General features: G+C 43.5%; 1 protein-coding gene and 1 long non-coding RNA gene across 7 annotated transcripts in view; one reads left to right on the top strand and one right to left on the bottom strand.

Moving 5' to 3' along the window:
* Nucleotides 1–25,496, top strand: part of KCTD1 (potassium channel tetramerization domain containing 1) — a 100,609-nt gene that overhangs the window by 23,797 nt on the left and 51,316 nt on the right. Inside the window, exon 1 of one of the 6 annotated variants that reach the window (XM_021551596.4) lies at nt 8,369–8,503. The exons of 2 other annotated variants lie outside the window; for them this stretch is intronic. In XM_021551596.4, the coding sequence (XP_021407271.2) occupies nt 8,438–8,503 (66 nt within the window). In that variant the 5' untranslated portion in view covers nt 8,369–8,437. Of the gene's footprint in view, nt 1–8,368; nt 8,504–8,556; nt 8,597–8,856; nt 8,987–9,067; nt 11,065–25,496 lie in introns of those variants that run through there. 3 more of the 6 variants (XM_085572033.1, XM_077783906.2, XM_021551595.3) reach the window with 3 other exon arrangements.
* Nucleotides 4,867–8,036, bottom strand: LOC110482385 (uncharacterized). Its single transcript, XR_002467412.4, has 2 exons — nt 6,649–8,036; nt 4,867–5,008 (listed from the first exon to the last, which is right to left on the bottom strand). It is a non-coding gene; the product is annotated as an uncharacterized LOC110482385 (long non-coding RNA).

Below are 25,496 nucleotides of genomic sequence, written 5' to 3'. Positions count from 1 at the left end.
ATTTTTCTAGTTTATTTTTTTTTTCTAGTTTCTAGTCTAATTTTTCAGCTGATGTGGGGTTCTCTCTACCCATCCTTAATCAGCCTAGGTGGTGAAACTTGTGGCCAAACTGGAATTCAGTAGACAAAATCCTATTTGGAATCTGACAAACTCATTTGAAGCAATGGGTTAACAAAATTAATCTACAACTTCCTTTGAAATACAGTGCCTGCCCCCCAAATATTAAAAATTGTTCCAGATCCATTTAGCTTTACAAACAAAGCTCCTATAATTCTGCCTCTACACTTTAGATATGACTGACATTCCTAAGTACTTAAACTCCACTACTTTCTGATTGAATAAAACTACTTCTTAGAGAATATTATTAAATATTTTAGTGTAAGCCAAGCCCCATATATCTTGCTGGACAAAATAAAAGCTTGAAAATTTGGGAACTCCAGTGAAAATAGAGGAACTAAGATGATTAAATGCTCTGTCTGGAGTTGTTCAGAGCAATTCAAGGGTAACAGCTGAAAATACAGTGAAATGGTAAGAGATTTTGGTAAAGTATCCAGAAAGTCACATCTAGCTGGTCTTAAGGAAAAGAAAAATGTGGTACAGAAAATGTAAACCATAGAAAGAATGTATTTCCCTTCCCTCTACTACAGTGTGCCAGAAAGACGGAAGGTCAGCTGTTCAGAAGAACACTGTGTTCACTAACTCTAATTTAATTATCTACATAAGCAGCCATGTTTGCAAATGGCTAAGGACCAAGCAGCTCCCATGGAAACTGTATCAGGTGCAAGCCTGTTTAAAAGTACAGCTGGCTTAAATAGCTATACAACCATTTTTGAGTGCAGAGACCTTCTGATAATCAGAACAAAAAAGTTCTTGGTTCTGAGAACTCAAAGAAATCTGGGTATGAATTTCTTGAAATAGTTCTTTGTGATTCTCTGACTCTTCTAAACATATTGCCAAAGAGGTAGCAAAAATGGCTTGTGTGTAGGATTTGGATGGTGATTTTTTGATTAAGAAATTGTGTGAGGCAAAGAAGTCAGTAATTTAGAGACTTGTCCAGAAAACCAATTCAAGTTATCAGCTCAGTTCTCAGAGGCAATTTTATCTGGGAAGTCCCAGGAGTTCCAACCACTAGCATTCAGATTAAAATCTTAATCATATCTTAAAATTACAGGGATTTCTTCTTCCTAAAATTGCAAAACTGTGGTTCGCCTCCTGATTTCCAACTATTTACGGAGAAGTAATTCAAGCTTTCAAAGTTGTCTGCCAAAGAATAATTTTAAACCTCTCAGTTCCAGCATATGGAGGAGGAAACTCCAACCAAGTATCGTGAGGCTCTGAGATTTGGCAACATCAAGATGCTACTGTTGAGGCCAAATACATAGGAATGGCCTTGAAAGAAAGATGCTATTATCTCTAACCAGCTCTTCAAACTCTCCATCTTCCAAGAAACTCTCAATTGGAATAGGATGCTGGGCTGTTTGCAAAGAGATTAAATTGTTCACAGCTGCTTGGGAATTAACAAACTTCCTCCTCTTTATGGTAGAACACAGCGTATTTCTGAGCCAGGTGGAGGATACAGTGTGAGGTTCTTGTAGGACCTGGAGTTGGCACAAAATACAACATTTTCAAGTCTGCACATATATCTGAGTTACCAGGGCTCAATAATAATTTTCTGGCAGATTAGTCCTGCCCTACAGCAGGTTTCTATGATCACTAAAGCCAGAATGAAAGCAATGGGTCTGGATTTCACACTTTATATCCTTCTACACTGAAGCTTTGATTTAAAACACTGTTTTATTTTTTTTTCTTTTGACACTGATCTGCAAGAACAAGTGTGACAATTCACAGGTAAACATCAGAGTAAACTGAAGGAACAGGTTCATAACAGACCAAGTGACACACTCATAACTTGAAGAAAATTACTCAGAATAACTTGATAAACCTTTGCCAAGATTGATAAGGGAGAGTTCAAGCACTGCAAATTGCAAATGTGACCTTGTTTTGTCAAAGGCAAAGGAAGAGCTTGTAATTTTTCTCTTGCTTATTTTAACAATGCTTGTTTCTACTAAAAGCATGGTCTTTACTAGCAAATAACCACCTGCTTGTAGTTGTATAATTCATGAATGTGCAAAGTCTTGGCTCTATGATTTTTTAGATTACTTTAATTTATTTAGTGATACCTTTTGTTCTGTAAAAAGAAATTGAGTTTTAGCCTTGATCTTCAAATAAGAAAACTTTGATTCAAGCCCAGCTTAACCTTTCATAGATAGAAAAAGCAAGGCTCTTCAAAGCACAGTACAATTCAGGGCTGGACAAAAAAGCTTTGCAGTTAAGCATTCTCAACAGTTACAGAAGTGGTTTGTTGGGGTGTTTTAAATGCCAAACTCTTACAAAATACTGATGCTTACCAGATGCTAGAAGGTATTTTTCATCTGTTTTATTACCTGATGATGGAAAAGGAGAGGTGCATCCAATATAGCCTTTTTCACTAAACTCTATAAATTTTCTTTTTGTTTTCTCTGAATCATTTCAGGTTTTCCACTTTTCCAGGCTTTACTCTCTATAACTTAAAATGCAGCAAAATGCAGGTGCAAACTGCAAAGAGACCTGAAAGGTCCTCTATGGCCTCTGGCTTTAAACCTCAAATAAAAGTCCTGACAGTATCCTGAGGCTTTTCCCCCAGTTTCATTTGAAGACAGATACAGTAAAGACATTTAGTTCATGAGAGTGGTTTTGCATAAAGGACTTCCCTTATTTTTTAATATTCTGCCATATTTTCTAGCATTTTTTTTCTCGGTATGAATTAAACCACGCTGATAAAGGAGGTGATGGGGTCTGGCAGTAAACATTACAATGCTTTTTTTTATCCCAGCATTCTCCTTTCATGTGACCTATGAATTTATTCCCTTCTACTTGAATGCTGCTTTACAAGTTTGTGTAACTTAAAATTCAACAGCAACAGAAAGGTGGGTCTGGGTGACGGCCTAGAGAAGGTCTCTGACACTGTTTAACAGTGTGTTTACACCCTCTGTGGGCTTCCTTTGAACTCACACAATTCTAAAGTTGCTTAAATTGGGTTTGTGTCAACCCAGCTGAGATAACTCAATTGAGAAGAGAAAATCCAAGAAGACAGACCATTGGTACTGGGGTTTTTGCTACATAAATACCTGAAAGGGAATTTCCAAATTCATGATGACACAGACATAATACTGCTGGAAAAGGGGAATAATCAGTTTAATTCAGTCACTAAATCAAAACAGAAGTATATTGACAGTGAATTCATGGTATAAAGAGGCTTTAAAGCCACCAGTCGATGGTCAAAAGATTCTCTTTTCCATGCTGGGCTGCAGGCCAGCTGTCCTGTCCCTTGAGGACCCCATGCTCTGAGAAAAGCCTGGTATGGGTAAGTTGCATGGGGTGTTAAGCTCTACCTCTGGCTCTGTGCGGGAATCAGTGTTCAGCACACCTCATGGCAACACAGAAACTTTGGGTCATTCAATGGGGATGGTAAAAGGAACCAAGATAAAATCCATATGCTACAGAAACAAGTTGGAAAGTGCACTTCTTCAGAGTCTCATGTTATTACATTCTTGTTTGGATTCAGGCTTTGTTTTTGGTGGTTTGTTGTTTTTTTGGGTTTTTGTGGGTTTGTTTTGGTTTGGTTTGGTTTGGTTTTTGTTTGGTTTTTTTCCCCCCTTTTTTCTTAAAGGAATATTTTAGTAGTTTTCTTAGCCAGACCTTGTTATCATATAAACCATTGTCCCTTCCTGCATTTCTAGACTTCATCCAGCCCAGTGTGACTTCCAGCCGGAACTCATGGTTCAAAATAAACTTTTACTTGAGGATTATGATCACAAAATAGGATTTCAAGAACTCCATATCCAATAGAGCATAAAGTTATGCTCTATTACATAGTGCTTAAAACACTGTATGAAGTAAAAACTTGTACTTAGATCTACAATGCCCGCAAGCTTTCTGGTTTCAAAGGGATCTTTCTCTTTGGAACTCCCTTTCTTGAGTTACTGGCTTGATCCCTCTAAATTTCCCTCACCTGCACGTAGAATGTATGGACTCAGTTGAGAAGGAATAAAAACTAACCAATTATCAGCCTGGATAGAAAGAGCTCTTTCTGCCTCCATGGAGAGCAAACTTTGTGCCACTAACACACCAGGTTGCTTGGTGTCAGTAATTCATAGAAATGATCAGACAACCACGAGAGCAACTTTAACCAGCTACCACTGTGCCACAATTTGTTTCAAGCGCCCTCAACACCAGAGAAGCAAAGACAAACACAAACTGAAATACAGCTAAATAAAAGCATTAATATATCTCCTGGCAACTTACCTCCAGCACATTTTAAGAGACCCTTAAAACCTTTATGCAGCACAATGCAATTTATTACTTGCCTCTCTCCAAGCTGTCTGACAACATGGCTCTTCCATATTTTTGGAAGCAAAAGTGCTCCAGCTGCTTGACACTGAAAATAAAGGTGATTTGCAAATCTTGCCTTTTAGTTTGCCGAGCGCTGAATGTGTGCATTCGTACAAAGATAATGGCTTGGGTTTTCTCTGGTTTATTTTGAAAACAAAGCAATTGGGAAACAAATTGTGGCCTCAGTAGCAGAAATATTGCTTTTGTAAAAGGATTAAAAAAAAAAAAAGCAAGCAGTGAGAGGGTAATGGCAAATACCTGCAGGGGGGGAAAAATAAAATAGGAGCATACTGGGGAAATAGGCTTTCAATTGGCATCGGGGAGCTTCAAAAGGGGGCTGGCTTGATGCTGCCTTCACCTTTCACAAGATTTGGTTGGTAGCTGGTGCTTTGATATGCGCAACTACTACTAGCATTTCATAATATGACAATCTAAGAGGTGAAATAGCTTTTGTATTTTAAAATCCATTAAGAACAGCTGTAACTTAGTGCTGATGGATACATCCTCACTTTACTAAATCAATGTCTCCTTTGTTGAGTTATATGAAGCTGTTTCATTGCCACGCAGATGGGAAATGCTAAAAAAAAAAAAAAGAAAAAAGAAAAAATTAAAATAAAGGAGATATAAAATCTGTTATAGCACACTACATGTTAGCATTAGCTATCCCTAGTATGAAGAAGTAATGAAACAACTAGAAATATCATATACAAAAATAAAAGAGTAAAAGAAAAACAGAATTAGCATTTGAAGTGACAGTTCTGAAATGCTAAAAAAGCTTATCTCAAAACTGCATGTTTCTGGGTGGGAGAAGGATTTCTAGGACATGCTTTTTCCCTAAGTGAATTTTCCAAGAGTCCCAAGTGTTATTTGCCTTCTAGTTCTGTAGTGTCAATATGGATTTCTCATACCAATTTCCACATAGCCTGCCCCTACAGTGAAAACATCTTGTGTTTAGAAAACATATTACAACATTTAAAGAAAATGTTTCTTGTATTTAAACTAACAGTAAAAGTGTATGTGGAGAAAAAGCTATTTTCCTTTAAAAATGCCTGGTGGCCAGCATTAGGGTTAACCCACAAGTTTGTTTTAAGGAGTGTTTTTAAAATAAACTTTTTCTAGATGCCTAGACAGGATCCTAAGAAGCAAACAGATGCATTGTTTTTTCTTTGCTTGTTGGCTTTTGGGGTATTCCAGTTTAGTTCCTCGTAAAGCCTCATGATGAAACACCTACCAAGACTCACCAAAGCACAAAGGTTTAGGTGGCTGCAATGAAATAACCACTTATAGAGGCTACAGGAGAAGTAGATTTTGTTAGTCTGAAGGAGAATTGGGCTGTGGAGAGCTTCAGCACAATAGCCGATTGTCAAAGAACACAGCTCTAGCAAGCTCTCTGCTTGCCAGGAGCACGGCCAGGGGCAAGAGCAGCTTAAAAAAGAAGTGAAGAAAGACCTGAAACTATTTGCTAATGTGGTAACAAGCACTACCTTTATTATAAACCAACTGACTCATGGAGGAGGTTGTTCTGGTTTTTAAACTGGCATGCTCATTCTGAGGTATATGAACTGATCTGCAAGTACTCCTAAGGATAATCCTTAGTGAGGCCAGTCCATTATTAGTGTTCTGTGGGTATCACATCTTCTTTACTGACAGCAGTAATAAAATGTATTCTCCAAGTGTGGACAGGACCTATTTGATAATCAGCCTCGAACCTTGAGTCCTAGAGGAGAATGTAGAATGCTGTCTCTGCCAGCACAGAGCTCTCAGCAGGATAAACCTCTGATTAGTGACGTGGAGGGTGGAGTGGATGTAAGTTTAATGTTATATGCCAGCTCACATTAGACAACCTTGTGCAACTCAGTCAGTTTTGGAATGCAGTTTGATTACCTTATCTAACTGGAGAGCTTGAACACTAGGATTTAAACTTCTGGAATACAATTGACTAAGCTAAATGCTATTTTTAGGAACGTAGACAGATAGGTAAGTTAACATATATGTATCTGATTAACTTACCTATATGCATATAGATTATACAGGTATATAATTTACACGTGTCTTCCCAGTTATGGGCACCTGAAGCACACTGAAGACCTCTCTTGCTACTCTCTAAATCCCCCCTGGCTGCTGAGGTGCTTCCAGTTGATGTGTGTAATACGGAAGCTCTGTATACATTTTTCCCCTCCAACCTCACTGCAAGTTCTTTATGTCCTTTATACTTACTATTCGTATACTGGGCTGCATATTCATCTGCAAGTCTGTCAACATAGTTCACCTCCTGTAATCAGAAAATGGTGATTAAATGAACATCCAAGTACAGAAGCTGTCAACCTGGTGTTCATCTTTTTTAAAGCTAAAAAATATTAAATTACCTTTTGCACTCATATGGCTCTGAAAAGGTCTCAGAAAAAAAGTGGCTTCCGCATCGTAAGACAGAATCAAAGGTCAATGCCGATCATGTAATTTTTAGCATTTACAGGAACAATAAAGAAAAATAATCTGCATTTTAAAAGTTTATGCTGCAAGCTCTGCAGTTCTCTGTGTTCTAGAGTGGGTTGTAATAGCTCCTACAAGGAGCTTGTCTGGGGCATTTAGCTTTTAAACACAACAAGGTATTGTTTCTTTTAGCTATCTCTTTCAGCATTTGGTCCATCTCGTGGGACAGTCTTTGAGACTTTGTTTCAGGATTAGGTTACAGATAAAGTATGACAAGGAAAAAAAACCAAACAAAACCTTATTTATATCCTCTTATGTGCAAAGGGAAAAAAATGCAGAATTTTATATATGTGCCATCGACCTAAGAGGGAACATAATCCGCTCTCAAACTACAGAGTGAGCACAACTTCTGTAGCGCGTGCAACAACTTTGACCTCCGCGTAATTACTCCAGGCTTACATCAATATAACAGTGCCGGGTTTCTCTTCAATTATTTCCCGGGAGTGGCAGGCTCTCTTCCCGCAGTGCTTATTTATTTCGAATTGGCCTAATTTGCTCAACAATTTGCACATCCCTTCTTTGGCATCCCACGTTTCCCCGGACGGCGGGGTCTGGGGCTGTCCGGGTCGCCCCGTCCGTGGCCGTCGGTCTCTGCCCCGGGGGAGCGGCCACGGAGCTCGGCACCGCCCAGCGCCCGCGGGCACCGAGCCCCCCCAAAGCGAGCCACCACGGCTGGGGCCCGGCGCTGAGCAATTCGTACGGATGAGTAAGCAGCAAATGTGGTAACTCAGGCCAACAGCTCTGCAATTAGGGCTACAATTTCAGGTGTAGCCAACAGTCGCAATGAATATTTATTTCATCGTACCGAATAAAAGAAATGGCTCGGCTAAATAGCACGGGGAGCTCTGTGGGGTAGTTTGGTTTGGAGAGTGGGGGTGCTCCCAGCGGGGATCCACCTCGTCCGCTCCCGTCCCGAGTGGGACAGGCTCACTCTCCCCGCGGTGCGCGGCCGTGGGCTTATGCCTTCGTTCCTGCCCGAGCCCAGCCCGGCCAAGGACCCTTCCCGGGAAGGAAGGGTAAGGCAGGCAGCGTGCAGCCAGCCGCCTTCCCGGGGCAGAGCCGGGCGGGGGACGGAGCGCCCCGCGGGCGCGCACGGGACGGGGGGCGCGGGCCCGCGGGGGCAGGGCAGAGCCGGGGCTCCGTGCCCCCCGCCCGCGCCGCGCCGCTCCGGGGCTCCCCTCTGCCGAAACACCCGCAAAGTGGCCGTGGTGGGTCCGGCGGCTCCGCACCCCGGCGCGGTTGCGGGAGTCCCCTCGGGTTTTGCTCCGTCGCGGAAGAGGGTAGCAGAGGAAGAACGCGGGCGCGATGGGAGGCAGCGGCGGCACGGGGGGGCCGAGGCCCCTCCGGCTGCCCTAAGGTCTGCAGCCCCAGCGAGCGAGAGGGCGGCCCGGAGCGCCCGTCAGCCCCCGAGTCTTATTGCTCCCTCTCCGCAGCCAACCTCGCCGGGGCTCCCGCAAGCCAAGCGAGCGCCGCGGCTACCAACTGGCTGTTCCCGGGCGGACTCCGAGCCGCACGGATGCAATGCCCCGAGCGTCCGTCGCATCCCGAGCCCCTCGACCGAAATCCGGGCGCCCGACTAAAGGTGCGAGGTCGGCGGCAGGCGATGTCGCGGCAGCACGGCAGGCGGGGAACGGGGCCGGGTCCTCCGCCCGCTTCCCGGCAGCATCCTGTCGAGGTCTGAGCCGTGCTGCGGACAAGCACAGCCCGAGTCTTTTGTGTGTGGGGGGGGTTGGGGTTTGGTTTGTGTTTTTGTTTGGTTTTTCTTTTCTTCGCTTTGCGGGTTTTTCTTTTTTTTCTTTTTTTTTTTTTCCTTTTGGTCTGTATTTAAGTTACTGTGGAATGAGGAGGTGCGAGGCGTCGTAGCAGCTCGGTGGCGGTCCGTTCCTAACGAAAGAGCCGCTCCACGGGCGGAATGCTTTCTTTTTCGGGGATGGGGAGGTGGGACGGACGCCGCGGGTGGCGGGGGAGCCTCCGGGCCGGGGCGCACCTGCCCGGCGGATCCCCCCGCGCCCGGCGCCCATCAGCGCTGCTCGACGGGACGGACCCGAGGTGAGCGGCGGGCGCGGTAAGTACCGCTCCCTTCCCCGCGGTACCCCTCAGCGCGACTCAGCCTCCTCCCCATCCATCCCAACCTCTCCCGCCCCTTCCCCGCCGCCGCCAGTGGGAGCGCGGCCCCTTTAAGAGCCCGGCTTTGCCTCCCGGTAGCTGAAGGTCATTAAAACACAAAAGCGCTCCAGCGCTGCGGTCCAATATAGCGCATGCGCCCTGCCCGAGGACTGGCAGGGAGACGGCAATATGGCGAGAATGCCTGGCAGCGGCGGCGGCGGCGGCGAGTGGAGCGGCGGCGGCGGAGGGGGCGGCGGACGCGGCGGAGGCGGCGGGAACAATGCGGGGGACCGGCCGTCCGGGCGCGGCGTCGCCCCCCGCCCGCACCGCTACTGCAGCGCCGGCGAGGAGGAGGAGGGCGAGGAGGAGGATGAGATCCAGGAGGTGCAGATAACGGGGGACGAGGAGGAGGAGGACGGAGCCGATGGGGGGCTGCTGCTGGACGAGGAGGAGGAGGAAGAGGAGATGGGTCTGGAGTGGGACGGCGAGGAGGAGACGGAGCCGCTGCCGCCCGCCCCGGGCCGTACGCCGGGCGGCGGCAGCAGCGGCGTCGGGGCTGCCCCGGGGGGCGCCGCGGCGGCTGCCCCGGGGGGCGGCGGCGGCCCCGGGGGGGCGGCGGAGGACGCGGAGCTGGAGGCGGCCCTGCTGCTGCAGCGGCCGGAGCGGGCGCGGCTGAGCGAGAACACGCGGCTGGCCACCCGCTACGCCGTGCGCATCTTCCGCGAGTACCTGAGCGAGAAGGCGCAGAGCCCTGACTTCGAGACCATGGACAAGGGGGCGCTCTGCCGGGTCCTGCGCTCCTTCTACGCCGAGGCGCGCTCCAAGAGCGGGCAGCTCTACTCCAAGTCCTCCCTCATCAGCATCCGCAGCTCCCTCAACCGCTACCTCAACGAGCCGCCCTACTGCCGCACCCTGGACCTCACCAAGGACCCAGAGCTCCGCGCCGCCAACCTCACCCTGGCCGCTGTCATCCGCAAGCTGGAGGAGCAGGGCGCCGGGCCGGTGGTGCAGAAACAGGCCATCACCCGCGCCGACCTCCGCAAGCTCTACACGTGCAGCGTGTTCAGCACCCAGAGTCCCTTCGGGCTCCTCAACAAGGTCTGGTTTGAGACCTGCATGTACTTCTGCACCCGGGGCCGGGAGAACCAGCGGGAGCTGGAGGAGGACTCATTTGGGCTGGCCGTGGATGAGGACGGACGCAAGTTCGTCTACTTCAAGGCGCTGGGGCCCTACCACAAGTCGCGCTCGTCCTCCTGGAGCAAGAAGCGGGCGGAGAGCAGCGACGAGGAGAACCTGCCTCGTATGTATGAGACTGGCACAGAGTTCTGCCCCTACGCCAGCTTTGTCAAGTACCTCTCCAAGCGCAACCCCCTCTGCAAGGCCTTCTTCCAGCGCCCGCGGGACCACTGCAGCGAGGGTGACATCACCTGGTACGAGAACAAGGCCATCGGGAAGAACCTCCTGGGTACCCGCATGCAGATGCTCTCCAAGGCGGCCAAGCTCTCCAAGACCTACACCAACCACTGCATTGGTGCCGTCTCCATTGCCACCCTCAACAGTATCGCTGGCATTGGCACCAAGCTGGGAGGACTGCAGCCACCCCACCACCACCACCCCCCTCCCCACCACCACCACCACCTCCTCCACCACCCCGCTGGCGGGGGCCTCTACACCCCTGCTGCCCTCAATGGTGGACCTCGGCTGCGGCCACCCGCTGCCAACCCCTACGTGCTGCCCAAAGACGGCGACGCTGCGCCGGTGAAAGCGGAGGCGGCCGCAGTGGCGCCGGCCAAGCGGGCGCTCTACGAGGCAGTGTTCCCGGCAGGGGCTGCGGCCGGCGGCGATGCATGTGGGCCCTCTGCCTCCCCAAAAAGACTCTGCCGCCGCCCCGCTGAGCCCCTGGATGCCGCTGCGCCCGCCGTGGTGGTGGTCTCAGTGAAACATGACCCCTTGCCTCACCTCCTCCCCGAAGCAAATGGGCACAGAAGCACCACTTCACCCACAGTAGTTTCACCTGCTATTGTTTCCCCCACACAGGTAACCGGAAAAAGAAAAAGGAAAAAAAAAAAGTGGCAACCCCTCACCCTGCCCCACATAGTCTGCACTGGCCCCCTCCTTTCTTCCCCCGAGGCTGGGCACTGAGGCACACTGCCAGCATTGGGGTGGCTCTTGGGTCACGCTCACTCTTCAGGCACCCAAAGAGCCCAAATGCGAGTTATCCAACTTATTTGTCCCACCAGTCTCTTCATGCCCCGCCACTGGTCCAGTGGCCACTCTGTGTGCCTGGGTGTTGGACTTGAATGGTGCTTGGGTGATGCCATGCTCCCCCTCAGCGGCAGCACTGACAGCTCAGCCCTATGGGCTCCTCTTTTCCTCTTTTTTATTTTCCCCCCCCTCTTTTATTTCTCTTTGTGCGGGAGACGTGACTTAGGAAAGTCGGGCCAGAATAGTAGATAGGGGCATCAGGTATCATTAGTGTGTGTGGTGTTCTTGATGTGCTAATGAACTATTTGAATAACCTCAAATGCAAGAAACAGCCGGGAGAATACTCAATTACACACTAGTAATGAGGGTGTAATTTTAAACTTCAGAAGTTAACAAGAGGGTTAATATGGCAATTGCATTCATCTTGTATTTGTTTATTTAAAATAGCTCTGTTTCCTGGCACTGATCCTTTTTTTTTTTTTAAGGCAAATTGGCTTTAGTTGCATTAGTTACCATAGTGGCGAAATATACAGTAAGAGCACAATTAAACGGGTTTAGGTGCATCTTAGCTGTGGAATGAGCCCAAATTCATTAGATGTGTTTCGTTAAGGTAAAACGGTGTTGTCGAAAACGCTGTTGAGCTGTGCCTTAATGCGTGCCTTGCAGAGCCCCCTCTGCTGTATGCCAGCACGTGCTGGTGCCTGCTCCCCATCCCCTCCAAAAGTACTTTCCTCTCGGGTGTTTGAGCGCCGGAGCTAAATTACTTCAATTAAAGACTCGCTGCACCTCTGCAATTGGCTTGAAGTTTGGAAGCCATTCTAACTAAATCTGTAAAGCATATGCAGTTACGTTGTGCCCCATAAAATACCGCGTTTCAGGCAAGAACTTCACTGATGGCTGCCCTACATGATTACAAAACCCCTCTGACATTCTCATGTCAAGTAATAACAGGGATCGCAGCCGTCAGCCAGGGAGCGCGGCGCTGGGCAAGCACAGGTATATGACATGCCTGAGCTGTTTCCCGAGTGGAAATACCAGTTCTGGACAGACTGACCCTTTCAAAGAGTTTGCCAACTAATCAGCTAGCCTGAAGGCTAATTGGGGTGGGGAGGGGGAGGGCAGGGCTCCCAGTGAATGCCTGCATAAGCATCTATGTTTAAGATACCTGTGACCTCTCCTTTCTTTCAGCGAGGCTTTTTTTGGACCACTTCAGTGGAGTACTGTAGCTTGATCCCCTGCTGTGTGTATCTGGTGTCTCTGAATGGCTTAGAGGCTTGATTATGTGCAGATAATGTTTTTGTTCTAGCTCATTATTTCAGGTAAAAGCTAATGCTCCTTGCCGTATTTAACCCCAGATTCCTCTTCCCCTTGATCTTTAATGATCTTGAAAGTAATTTTGAAACTTTGGGCACAGTTCAGCTTTTTAGGAGGAGCACTGCACATTCGTCTGGGAAGGGGAAGAGGGAACTCGGCAGAGCAGTCAGTGGTCAGGGAGTGTGTGTATCTTTAACCTGTTAAATGAGGTGTCTTGGTACTTTCAGTTGTCAGACTAAAGAACTCTATCTCTACCCTTGCCCACAAATCCCTTCACACTTGCATAAAGCTTAGGCGAGGAGAAATCCAGCTGCCGTAGTGTTTGCTGCAAAGCTGAGCTTCCTACGGGAAGCATTTGGAGCTGTAATTCTCATTAACTGAGAGAGAAAGGCTGTGGGGAGAAAGGGAGAAATAGCTAAAATAGATACACAGGGATCTGCTGTCTTCATAAGTGTATCAAGAAAGAAAATGAGCAGTCACCAAGGGTACTAGAACTAGACAATGTGAGTTTTTTCAGTAATTATATGGAAATGTCCATTCATAATTTCATGAGTTAAACAAGATGCCCACTCGCTTTTGTAGCTGAATCTTGCCTTTGCTACAAACCTCATTCATTTAAATCTTTAATAGGAAAAAAAAAAAGTGTATTTTTTTTTTAAATTTTATTTTCCATTTTCATCACCAATTTTTCTTGTGTCAGTTTTAACTTATGCAGTTCTGAGATGTGACAAAATGAAAAAATACTGGCTGTGGAATGGATTTCCTTGGGAGACTGTTAATGCTAAACTTTTTCTCTCTTGCTACCCTTTATGATACTTACACTAATCGAGGTCCAGGGCATTTCCTGGGGAAATTAATGACTGGCTGAGGTTAATGGCCCAAGGTATTGCCTCAAGCCATTGGCTCTCCCATCCTGGTCATTAATCCCCAGGAAATGCCCTGGCCCTCAATTGTTATTGCTTAATTATAAACAAAGAGTTTCTAAGCCTTTTTACTGAATATATCTCATCAAGTACCATGACAATAAATTCCACTGTTGACAAATACTACTGATTCCTTGAAAACATGAAGGTCATAAGTTTGTGGTTTATTGCTTGTCTTTGTAATTAGTCTTCCAGGGGACAGATTGTACAGAATTCATGGATTTGTGCAATACTCTGGTGAAAAAGTGGTGGCATAATGTATGGGTTTCTTAGCATTTATTCTTTATACTGTGAGTTTTGGTTTTCTTTTTTTTAATAGCATTTACCAAAGTGTGGAAAATGAAAGTACTAAATGAGGTGTCTTCAATTTGCCTTGACTATCTGAGCAAGAATGTTAATTTTATGTTTTTGTGTTGTAGCTCCCATTTTTCATTTAACCCCGAATTGTCTTTTCAACACTGAGTTTGTAGGAGCCTCCTCCAGAGCTCAGGAAACGTACATTAAATGTTCATCTTGATCCAACTATTGCTTTAGGTTTTAGCTTTAAGAGCAGCATTTATAGTGTATTTTAAGCATACAGCATTGCCATCATGGCATAACTTTCTTTTCAGTCCTTATTTGCTCTGAAGTGTAGCAATTTTCCTGCCACTGACAGCAGTACTTTGGTTCAAGTTGATGACAGAGAGATGTAATTTGGCTGTTGTTCATCTCCCATGTTGCTGAAAGATGAACAATAGCTAAAGCTTGAACTTTTGATGTCACAATGTGGTGGTAGCTTTTGGGTTTTATAGATCTGGTTTGTGCTGAACTTCCTACGGTAGAAATATCCAAAAATAGGTGTAAGAAAATAGTTTGGCTTCTGCCATGGGGGAGGAGAGTTGCCTGTCACTTGCAAATGCTTTGGTTGCGTTTGTTTTGTAACTTGATTGTGTTTCTCTGGACTGTTTGTGAAGAATTTATTAGCTATTAAGATACCTACCAAAAGCTTGATTAGATTAAAAACCTGAGCCATATGCATTCATCAAAGCTGTTTTGGGCTATCTTGAAATGTCTTTTTTTTGTTGTTTGTTTTTCTTCTGCTTTAAATTCAGAGTTGCCCTTTTTAATGTCTTTTGATGTGGCACATGACTTTTCATTGCCTTACATTCTCTTTAAAGGGCTTACTTTGACCCAAATGAGAAATCTAGTTCTGGCTGCAGGTTTTGCAAAAGAAGACACAACAATAGCACATGAGTAGTATGAGTAGGCAGTAGGCACCAGGAGCAAATCAAATGGAGCTAACAAGTCTAACCCTTTTTAGTCTTGGATTTTAGAGGGCGTGGATAAGAATCCGATCTGGGAACATCCTGCCCATTCCTTAAATGGCCACAAAAAAGACTTGTGTTTTGTACAGGTATATCTAGTACTCTGACCAGAATCGTTTGCTTTCCCAGTATGCAGGGCAGGAGAACTCATCAGGTAGCTTCAAGGAGGGATGCTTAGGATAGTGGTGTAAAGATGCTAGGCTTTATTTCTACCAGGGTCATAGATGCAGCAATATCCTTGACTTAAGGGCTTGAAGTACAGTGGCTATTAAGGCTGATAACTGCTAAATACCTTGTTAGTTCTTGTGACAGTACTACTATTGATCAGGTTTCAGAGGTTAGTGCTGGCTGCCCTACTGTGCAGTTAGTGCTCTTCTCTTTGATTACTGGATTATCCCATGTTGCAAGAAAATCCACAATTTGCTAGGTGTCTTTTTTTAAGAGAAACACTGAGGTTAAAATCATAGAAGGTAGGGGTTAAAGAAAGTTTAATCTATGGTATAAGAAACGGTATCTACCTTTGAGGGTAGTTTGTTGCTTTGTTACTTACAGGTTCTATAATGAGGAAGATATTTTATTTTCTACTAAGTTACAGGTGTGGAAAGTAGATAATCATCAAAATTGCTCTGAAATCCATGGAGGGCAGGGGGATAAGGTAGTAGTGGTGTCAAGTATGGTCCCCAAAGCTTTCTTATCAATTTCCATAATGAAATGCAGGAATCCTGGCTTTTGCTCTTTTGGGTGGAAGTCAGTGTTGTTTGTAACTGAGTGCTTCTAAATATTGTTGGAAATAGGGTTTTTCTTTTTAAGAAAGTAGAATATCCCAGGCTATATTCCTTATAATGAACTTGGAGCTTGGTAGGCATGTGAGTGTTTTCCAAGATGAGTACAAGACAAGCAAAACAGTGATTAGGCATAGTAATGTTACATACAGCTTTGGGGGTACATGCACTGAATGGAATGAGGGAACTGGTTTTTCTTTGTTTGGCTAAGGTTGGTCCATGTTGAATCAGCTGTTTGGGAGTTGATTTAAGGTGACTTGGGAGAGTATTTCAGAGCAGATCCAAGAATGGTGTTTTAGCATTTAGAATGGTGGCTGTGGAGCTAAAGGTCCAATACTGTCTTTGTAGGTCCTCTTGGTTGCATTAGCATTATATGTTGGAGGTATTAAATTGTGCAACTATTTCAGCTGGTGATTTCTACTATCACTTAATTTTTCAAAATATTTTTCCTTTTTAGAAGTTAGACTAATTTTATTTAGTTGCATCACATGAGCTGGTCAGAGGACTTGCTTCAGTGATGGCAGGAATGCAAGAGGTGACCAGTTCTTTATAGCTCAAATGAGTATGACTTTTGTAATACAATCGGGAGGAAGAAAATAACATCCCTGAAGGTGCTGCTGTATTTTGACACTCTTTTACATCCTGTAGAATCTGAAATTACTATGTTGGTACTCTGCACATCAAAGATAAAATGCACAAGCTTAAAGGCAGCAGAGAGCTGATTTTTTTTTTAATAAAAAGTATTCTGTGATTATCCTGTAAAAGATTTCCTTTGCCCACTGCTCTGTTTCTAGAGAGCAAGAGATCAGAAACTGCTCAGTCTAATTGGTGAGTCTGTGTGACAGGGAGCTGCCTTATTTCATGTATGGTGTAGAAATAAATGAGTGCTTAAACCCTTTGAAACACACCACTGCTGCAAAAGCCATAGGCTGTAATTAAATTGAATGTGGGGTTGTATTGTCTTGTGCCCTTGGCTATAAACTTGATAACAGGCCATGGTACCCCCACTATTGTGTTCGAAGCTGGAACCTAATTAGAGATGTTGTAGATTTTCAGTCACTTTCTAAACCCTTCTGTTCATCTTTTTCCCTGTGTCCTTTCTTATTATTTTGCTTTTCTGTTTCAGAAGCAACAAATGTACCCTTCTTTTCAGAAGAAAATTGTTAAGGGCATGTAGCCAAATATGTATGTGAAGATAATTTTTTTATCATATTTTGGATTCAAGGGACAAGTGTTGGTAACTGCATTTTATCTGATGTGGAGGAGATTTATTAGTGTTGAGACAGTAAAAATATATAATCATGTTTCCAGGGAATGCTTTCAGATTCTTCTGGGCATTCGAATAGGGAATAAGGAAAGGATTGGAACTTCTTGTAATACCTTGATCTGAAAGTAACATTGGAAGATGTACAATTGAATTTTGTTCTGGTTGTTTTTTGGGGATTATCAGCAAGGAAAAATAGCTTTTCTGGGATTTAAAAAATGTACATGCTTTGCATTCAGCCAGTTTTAGTTGATGTGAAAACCTTCAAACTTGCTAAGGACTTAATCCCCAATGAGAACAAGAATCTCTGATATGTTCTTAATATAACTTCTAGTTTCAAAAATAATCAAAATTGTAGTGCATAAATATATTATAAACATTTCCAATAAATTCGTAGTTAATTGATAAGCTTACCTATTGTATGCACCAGTACACTTCTGTACTAGGACAGATCATTTTAATGAAATGGAAATTGAATGACATTTTAAAGCCCCATTCACTTTACCAATGTATGGATTTCTTTTTTTTTTTTTCACTGTATGTTTAGGACACATTTGCTTCGTATAGCATAGTTGAGCTAGCACCTCCTTGGGACTTCTGACTTACTTCAAATCCTAGCCTGAGTGTACTGATGTGGTTTGCAGTGTTCTTGGTACTTAAAATAGGTCATGTAGTCTGGATATAATGCATTAGTGTGTGACTTCTGGAAAGAGGTGATCACATCTCTTCAAACAGTGTCACCAGCTGTAGGAAACCAATCCTTCCTCAAGGTAGCATAGGACATGAGGGCTGAGTGGAGCATTTTGGTAGTGAGGGTAGCTCATGGTGGAAGGGAGGTTGTTTGGTAGGTGCTGTTCAGGTAACGCAGGCTGGAGCACTTGTCTGCGTAAAGGCAAGAGAGCGGAAAGCTCTTTACAGGAGGCAAGGTGTGAAGCTGAATTTTGGTATTCCTTTTTATATATCCTTATCCAAAAAGTCTTGTGGAGTTGCTGGGGTGATTTCTGAGCTGAGCTTAACTCTACCACAGTGCTTCCACTTATCACTCTCCTCCTCTAAGTGCCTAGGGACCAGGTCTGATGATGCTGTTGTTTATTTCAGTTTGGTTTTTGATATCAGGAGTGAAAGGAAGAGGAGCCTATGTAGTTGGCTCTTCTGCTTGGTAGCTCTAATAAAGGAGCCACAGCTCTCAGGCTCCCCTGCAAATTGGCACCTGTGTGTACTCTCTTAGTACTTCTGTGTCAGCCTGTCAGAAATGTAATGCATAAATGCACAGCTTCCCTAAAACACCTTCTTTTAAGCCTTTTGTGTGTGTGTGTGTCCGCTTATGTTTATTCAAAATTAGAGATTGCTAGAAAAATTTCGAGAGTGATTTCTCAACACCCTTCAGCTAAATCCTGAGCTTTTACTCACCACATCAATATTTTTAGCTGCTTCTTTTGCTGCTGTTGATTTTTCTCTGTAGGTTCTAGTAGGCTTCAAAAGTGGAAGAGGGAGGTTGTTCTGCAGTAAGGGCAGCATCCTGTGTCTGATGCCTTGGCTTTGAGTCATTCAAGTCCAGTGTAGTCATACTGAGCTCTTACTCTCGTGCAGGGTGACCAGATGGGGAGCTTGTCCTCACCTTCCTGGTGAGAGCTGTTGTGTCATGGGAGAGGTGTCTGCAGTGCACACCAAGGGACAGCATTGAACCTCTTGGGCTCAGTAGCACCAGTGGTTAATTATTGAGCATTCTCTGGTTGAAAGCTGCCCTGGAGAAGTAGCAGCAGAAGCGTGTGGTGTGTCTGGCCAATGTGGGGGGTGGGAGGATGGGTGTGTGTGTTTAGCATGAAAGAGAAGGGGAAATCCACTCATGTTGCCTTCCTCGCTTCCATGTCTATTTGGGATGGCTTGAGACTCTTTTTGACCTTTTCTCTGAAAAGTGGGGAAGAGGAGAAGCAAGGGAGATGAAGTCGACTTAAATAGCTTCCTTCCTTCCTTCCTTCCTTCCTTCCTTCCTTCCTTCCTTCCTTCCTTCCTTCCTTCTTTCGGGCTGGCTGTTTCACCTGTGACATGCCTGATAAATTCCTTCCCTTGTATTGAAATCACCCCATTCAGAAGAATTCAAGTCATCTGAAGTGCTGTAATTAACCCGTCTAGTTTTGATGCCAAATTGGGAGGACCTAGCTGAGAGTTGGGTTGACAAGTTGGAAAGTGTAAACGGGAGCACAGATGTCCTAACAGAATCCTATGGCTGTAGTACAAACTGTTGGAAATTCAGATAAAGAGGGAGTCTGATTCAACTGATTGCCTTTTTCAGAGTTTTCCTGTGTTTCTAATGATTTTATAACTAGCAGCACTGGCTAGTTATAAAAAAAGCTTTTGTGCTATTCCTCCTTATCTCAGATATGACAGCAATACTGGCTGTTTGTGCTGATGCTTTTTGTAGGCTTTTATCAAGTTGATCAGTACTGGTTTACAGCTTGGGTTTAGAAAATGCCATGTCTTTCTTGTCACAATACAGTAGTTTCTGGAAGCTCTTCCTAGACTGTTGCAAGACCAGGATCACATTTTTCTCAAGTTTTTAAAATACTTTTTGAGGCATAGGGGAAATAATCAGATGCTCTAAGCTTGCATGGTTTGACTAATCAACAGTTTAGAATGACCTGTTGAGCTTTTTGGTTAATTTTCTCTTGTCTCTTGGTTTAGTTATGCTGAAGTATATATCTTGCTGATTATCTCTTGGAAAATACAGTTTCTTGGGAAAAAACAAACAGTCGCTTTCTCTGAAAACACACACTGGTCTGTGACTGACAGACTTGGGAGTGGCAAAGTAATTGTTCCTTGAGGAAGAGCAGATAAGGCAAAGCTATGTGGTTCATGAAACCATCTGAGGAAAACTTAAGTTCTCTAGAACTGACTGAATCTGGTAAGAATATGACTTTTTTTTTTTCCCCAACACAAACACTTGAAACAGTTATATTCCTTAGCAGGGATGGGAATGCAAAATTCCTCAGCCTTTGAATCTGCTTTTTTCCCCCCTCAAGTACCGTTTGAAAATAAAATAGGCAGAATGGACTAACGTGGTTTCAGTGTAAGCCTCAAACTGCTGAAAAATCAGCTTTCTGAAGCTGCTGCAAATCCAAAACAGTATGTGTAACACAGTTACAGTTTGATTTTTGAAAAGCAGAAATTACTTTAATGTCCTTTCAGAACTTTGTAGCTTTGCCTTCCTTTTGGTGTATTTGACACACTTTCAAAGTAACCTTATTACTGGTTTTATCTCTTAGAAGTCTTTGTAAGTTACCTTTTTTGGGAGACTTTTAGCGTGTTACTTTTGAGATGCACTTGAATACAATTTATTTTTGTTTCCACTGAAAGTACTCTAGGTACAAGCTGTTCTGTTCAGGTTTCGGCATTGGGAAAGTATCAAAAGTAAGGAAGTAAAAAAAAAAAGCCAAAGAAAACTAGGTGTATTCTAACTAGGAAGTACAGATGTGTCAAAATGGACATGCAGAATGTACAGTGACTCAATACTAAATATAGTATTAGTTGAGTTGCTAATGCATTGTATTGATGTATGGAAGTAGCACTACACTACTGTGTAACTGGCAAAATTATCCCCACGGTACAGAGGAGGATAATTCAAGACTTCAGAGTTTATTGTGGTAATTAATTAAGAAAATATCTCTCCTTCTTGTGCTGAAGCAGAATTTTAACCACTCAGTTTTTCTCAGTCTCAGTATATTTGCTTCCAAACTGCCAGTGGATATAATCAGGATCATGAATATAATAGTGGGTTAGATTTGAAATACAGGATGGTGGTATGGTAGTAACTGTGATTGTAATGTAAAATATTCAGAAGCTTGTGTATGTTGTTTTAATTGTTGAGAATACAAAGGTCAAATCTCTATCTTTCCAGGAAAAAAATATAATAGATGAGTTTTTTTTTTGTTTTTGTTTTTTTTTTTTTAATATAGAAGGCTCATGTCCAAATTTTTGCTAAAACAGCAAAACCCACACCTCCTCCTCCTGCTTGGTAACTCAGCTGACTATTTTAACTTATTAAGGCGGTTTTATTTCTATAAACTGCTGCACTGATTTGACTGGACACTTCTTTTGCTACAGGGTTATGATCTTACAAGTTTAGTTGCTGTGAAATGCTCTGGTGTCGTGGTGTTGTGGCATTGTTCTGTGTAGATTACCAGCAGCAGAGCTGCCAGAGCTGGCCAGCCACCCTAACCCCCTGGCACAGGGGGTGGCAGTGCCCTGTCCCTGTCCCTCCTGCAGGGAGCTGCTTCAGGCTCCAGCCACTGGAGCACTGGCCATGCAGCTCTGCTGCAGCTCAGGGTTCTGTGGGTCTTCTCAGGCCCTCCTCTCAAAAAGGGAACTAATGCTAGAAGGAAAAATGAAAATGTCTTCCCCCTCACCCCAATCTTCATGAAATCAAAAAGCTCCAAAAAAGGCCCACCCTGAAAAGCTTTAGTTGTCTTTAATGATAGTGGTCTGAAATAGCTGTTACTTACTTTATCTGAAGGGACTAGATTTTTAGGAGGGGAAAGGAGCAGATGTGAGCTTTCCAACCTATCTGGAGGCCAGAAAGGGTTAAATAACTGAGCTAGCAGGATTTTGAAGGTAGAGCATGATTACTTTGTGAGAAGAAAGAGATGGAAGTAATAAGTTGAAATGGAAAATAAGAAGGAGAGGAAAAGCAGGGTGAGAATACCTTACCAACTATCTTGTTGCAGCATATCAGTTGGGGAACTAGATTAACTTCTGTATGCCAGTGTGCTTCTGCTGGATTAGTTGAATGGATTCAAGGAGAAAAAAAATAATGTCTCTGTTTGGAGAGGAGCTGAAATTGGAGAAAGAAATTAGGGGGGAGGGGGAAACATCCTTCTTTCTTAATGCTTAATAACAAGTGTAGTAGGTGCACTGAAAATCTGATCAAGGAAAAGATAGACCCAGAGGGGTGGAAAAGAAGAATTATGCATATTTTTCTTTAAAGTACAAAATCTAGAGGAAAATATAAAAGAATAGTTAAGGGGCAGAGAATGAAGTCTGGGTTTTCTTCAACTTTAGAGTGAGTTAAAAAAAACAGTGAGTGGGACTTAAGTGCATTGTATTATTGCCTCTTAGGTGAACTAAAATCTAAAGGGGTTTTTTTCCTTAACCTTCTAAAAAGTAAAATTTAAAACAATGGTTTCCTGTAGATTTTTTTGTTGGAGTCAGTATTGGTTCTTGGGTATGTGTTCTGAAAGAAATCTGCTGTCAGCACGGTGGTAAAATGGCCTGTAAGCATTGTGTTTGGTTTTATGCCTAATGGACAGTAAAGTAGTTTTTTCAAGCTACTTGAAGTACTCCTTGTAAACTAAAGTGTCCAGATCAATTTCTCATTCGCATCTTATTAAAGCTCACTGAGGAAGTCAGGAAAACATGTTTTTGATCAGAGTGCTGTAGAAGCTGGTCATATACTCTCTTAATCTTTAAGCTACTTCATAAAATTCCTGAGAAGAGCTCCAGTGGGTTCCTGCTTTCAAAGACAGCTTCATCCCACTTGGATGCCAAACAGGGAGTGCAGCTCCACTCTTTGGTGGGAGGGCACGATGGAATGTATGGGGTCAAGGGGAGACAGTTGGAGTGTCTTTTTTTTCCCATGTTTATCTGACTCACAGTTTCCTAGTGGAATACTAGGATTGTTGAATTATTTGCGTGAATAGCTGTCTGCATCCAAAATGACTTGTGCACGCTAGTCTATTCTGTGTATGTTAATGCCTGAATTTCTCTTGTGTAGTCAGTTCATATTACATGACAACCTTAAATGCCTCGGCAGTGTGCTTGATCAAAACACTTTTTGGTTTGTTTTTTTTCCCCCTAAGGAAACACATGGTGTCATAGCTCTGAGAAGTCAGGAATTTCTTGTTGGTAGGTAGATTGCTGGGTGCTAGCTTCCAGCAACCCATTCTTGAGAAGTTAAGCTGCTACCATACTGTACTCTGCTTTTTTTCATAAATATATTTTGAACTTTTATGATCTCTTCTGTCAATTTTTTGCCTATGCATCTGCATGAGTAGGAGGCTTAAATCAATATTTACAGAGTCTGCTTTCATGCTTTATATATGTAGCTATATCAAGATCAATGGTTGTGCATTTTATAAGAAACTTATTCAAGGGGAAGTGTTCATCTGATCAGCAATATTTGCTTTTTTAATGATAGGGGGATGCTTTGAGCACAGTTGTATAAGGAATGTGCTTTGGAGAAACTGTCAAATATGCTGGCCATTTTGTGACTTGAAAATTGTGTTTAACTGTGGAGAAAAGTGGCTACCACAAGCTTTGAGCTTCCCTGGAGCAGCAAGTGTGCTGCCTGCATGCCAATGGGACAGTGCCATTAAATTCAGTTGTGTTTCGAGACACAGGAGATGACAGTGTTGGAGATGCTGTACCAGCTAATGGAAGGCTGTAAGCAGGATACAAGATACATAAGACGTTATTCTGGCTGCACTAGTGAAAGAGTCAAAAAAAAAAAAAAAAAAAAAGGGGAAAAAGGTCCCCATCTGTAAAAATGGAAGGCATGTTAGCTGTTCCTAAAGCGTGTTTTTTGGTGACTTGTGAGAAAATTAGGAATCTCAGTCTGGGTCTTAGTAGGGAAGTCTCCTTGCAGTGGAAGCTACTGAACTCATGCTGGTTGTCCCTGCTGTTGGCAGCCTGGGTGGTGAAGAGTTGCTCTTGCCCCAGAGGTGAGCTCCTGACCAGCTCACCAAGACATGGTGACAGCCACAAGAGAAAGCTTGCTCTGCCAGTGGTGCACTTGCTGCCTGGATGGGCTGCTAGGCTGTTGATGTGATATTACCTCAAAACAGTAGACTCCTGTACCAATTTCAGTGGAAAAACAAGACTAATGGCCAAATTTCTATACTCTGTGTCTTTCACTAATTGTGAAAAATAGCAGTTTGCTTCTCCATCCTCCTGGCTTCACCATCTTTTTCATATAACTCACTGACTTTTACTTATGGCTTCTTGTCTCTAATTTCTTAATGAAGCAGACAATTATATTTTATTTTATCCTGTGTGATCTGCTTTTCATCATTTATTCTTGTTTCCCTCCACTCTGTTTCCACTCCAGGCAAAAATTATTTCCAGTGAAGAAGGGCTGGATGTGTGTCATTCCAGCGCTATTGTAAGTGACCCTACAGATTTGCTTGCATATCCCATTTTCTCACCTAGATGCATGCGAGGAAGGTCATATGGGGCATGTCCCCATACCCCATCCCCACATCAGTGGCCGGGAGCAGATGTCTGTAGAAGAGAACACAAATAGATAGGTGATGCTTTTCATGTGGGTGTTATAAAGATGTTTGCCACTTCTCCTTCTGAGGTGTGACATGTCAGAAGCAAATTAATCATTAAAAAGCAGATATTAACAGAGTCACTTTGGGCTTGTGGGATGTATGGACCCCTTTGCATTTTCCTCTCAAACTGTTTTGATGGGAACGTTGATTTACAGACAAGGTAAACTTGTTTGTACTTCATTCATTAATAACTAACTATAAACTGCCCTGCCTCCCCTCCCCACAGGCAAGGCACTTGAGGAGATGCCAGGCAATTAAAGTACTTAAGACAGTAATTACAGTCAAATATACAACAAAAATAAAATCACTGCACATGATTTTTTTTATGCTTGGTTTTGTTCTATGCTTTTATTAAACCACAATTCTTGCCTCGCGATTGAACAGGAATCTCTCAACTGGTAATACCAAAGTGTTTGACAAGCTTTCTTTGGTTCATCTGGGTATTTAGCAAACTCTTTGATCATCTTCCTACTGAATTCATCACAGCTCAGATTCCTGCTTTTTAGATGTATCTTACTATATAAAGCTGGTGTACCTCTGAGCCTTAGCACCCATCAGTAGGGAGGTGATACCAATGCTGTCTTGAAACTCTTCCTTTCTTACTTTTCTTGCTGGTTTTCTTACTGTACAAGTAAGCATCTAGTTGTAGTCATGCTTAGGAGGGGAAGGCTGAATTAGGCTGAGGTTTTCAGTTGACTTCAGATATTTGAATTGAACGTAATGCATTTTAAACTCCAGAAATAAGTGTCCATAGGTTTGATTTGTGAACCTATTTACTGACTTAGCATCCTGCAGTAGAAAGTTGTGTGTATGTCAGCTCAGTATTTTTAAGTGAAATTCTAAGGGACCTCAATATTCCAGACAAAGTACACTTCAAAAAGACAGAAACTTAGCTGTAATGAGATCCAGCTGGTGTGCATAAACCTTTCACATTGTGTTACATAGTTAAGTTGGTAAGTAATGTATGGGGAAAAGTTCTGGTGGCTTATTCTTTGTACTAGAGTTTTACGAGGCTGTATAAATGCTGTAAGTATTTAATGGGGGAATTGCAGGATTAAAAGCAAACAGCTGATGATGTATGGTACAGAAGTGTCATAGAGCAAATGTGTGGTAGTATTCTTTCAGTAAATATTAAATAATGGAAACTTGACAGTGTTAACTTATGTTAAAATAGCTCTCATAAGAACAATTTCTAATTGATTTGTTTGATTAATGTGACTATTGCAGATGTAGGTACTTTTATGCTGGATGGCATCAGAGTGTAGATTCTCTCTGAGTAATGTTTTGACTGGTCTTTTTATTCAGTAAAATCTACATTGCTGTGGTATTCAAAGCAGAGGACAGGCTCATGG

The sequence above is a fragment of the Lonchura striata genome, chromosome 2 (genome assembly GCF_050655825.1).
Source record: "Lonchura striata isolate lonStrDom1 chromosome 2, ASM5065582v1, whole genome shotgun sequence".
In the NCBI taxonomy this organism is placed as follows: Eukaryota; Metazoa; Chordata; class Aves; order Passeriformes; family Estrildidae; genus Lonchura; species Lonchura striata.
This window is presented reverse-complemented; position numbering and strand designations above follow the sequence as displayed.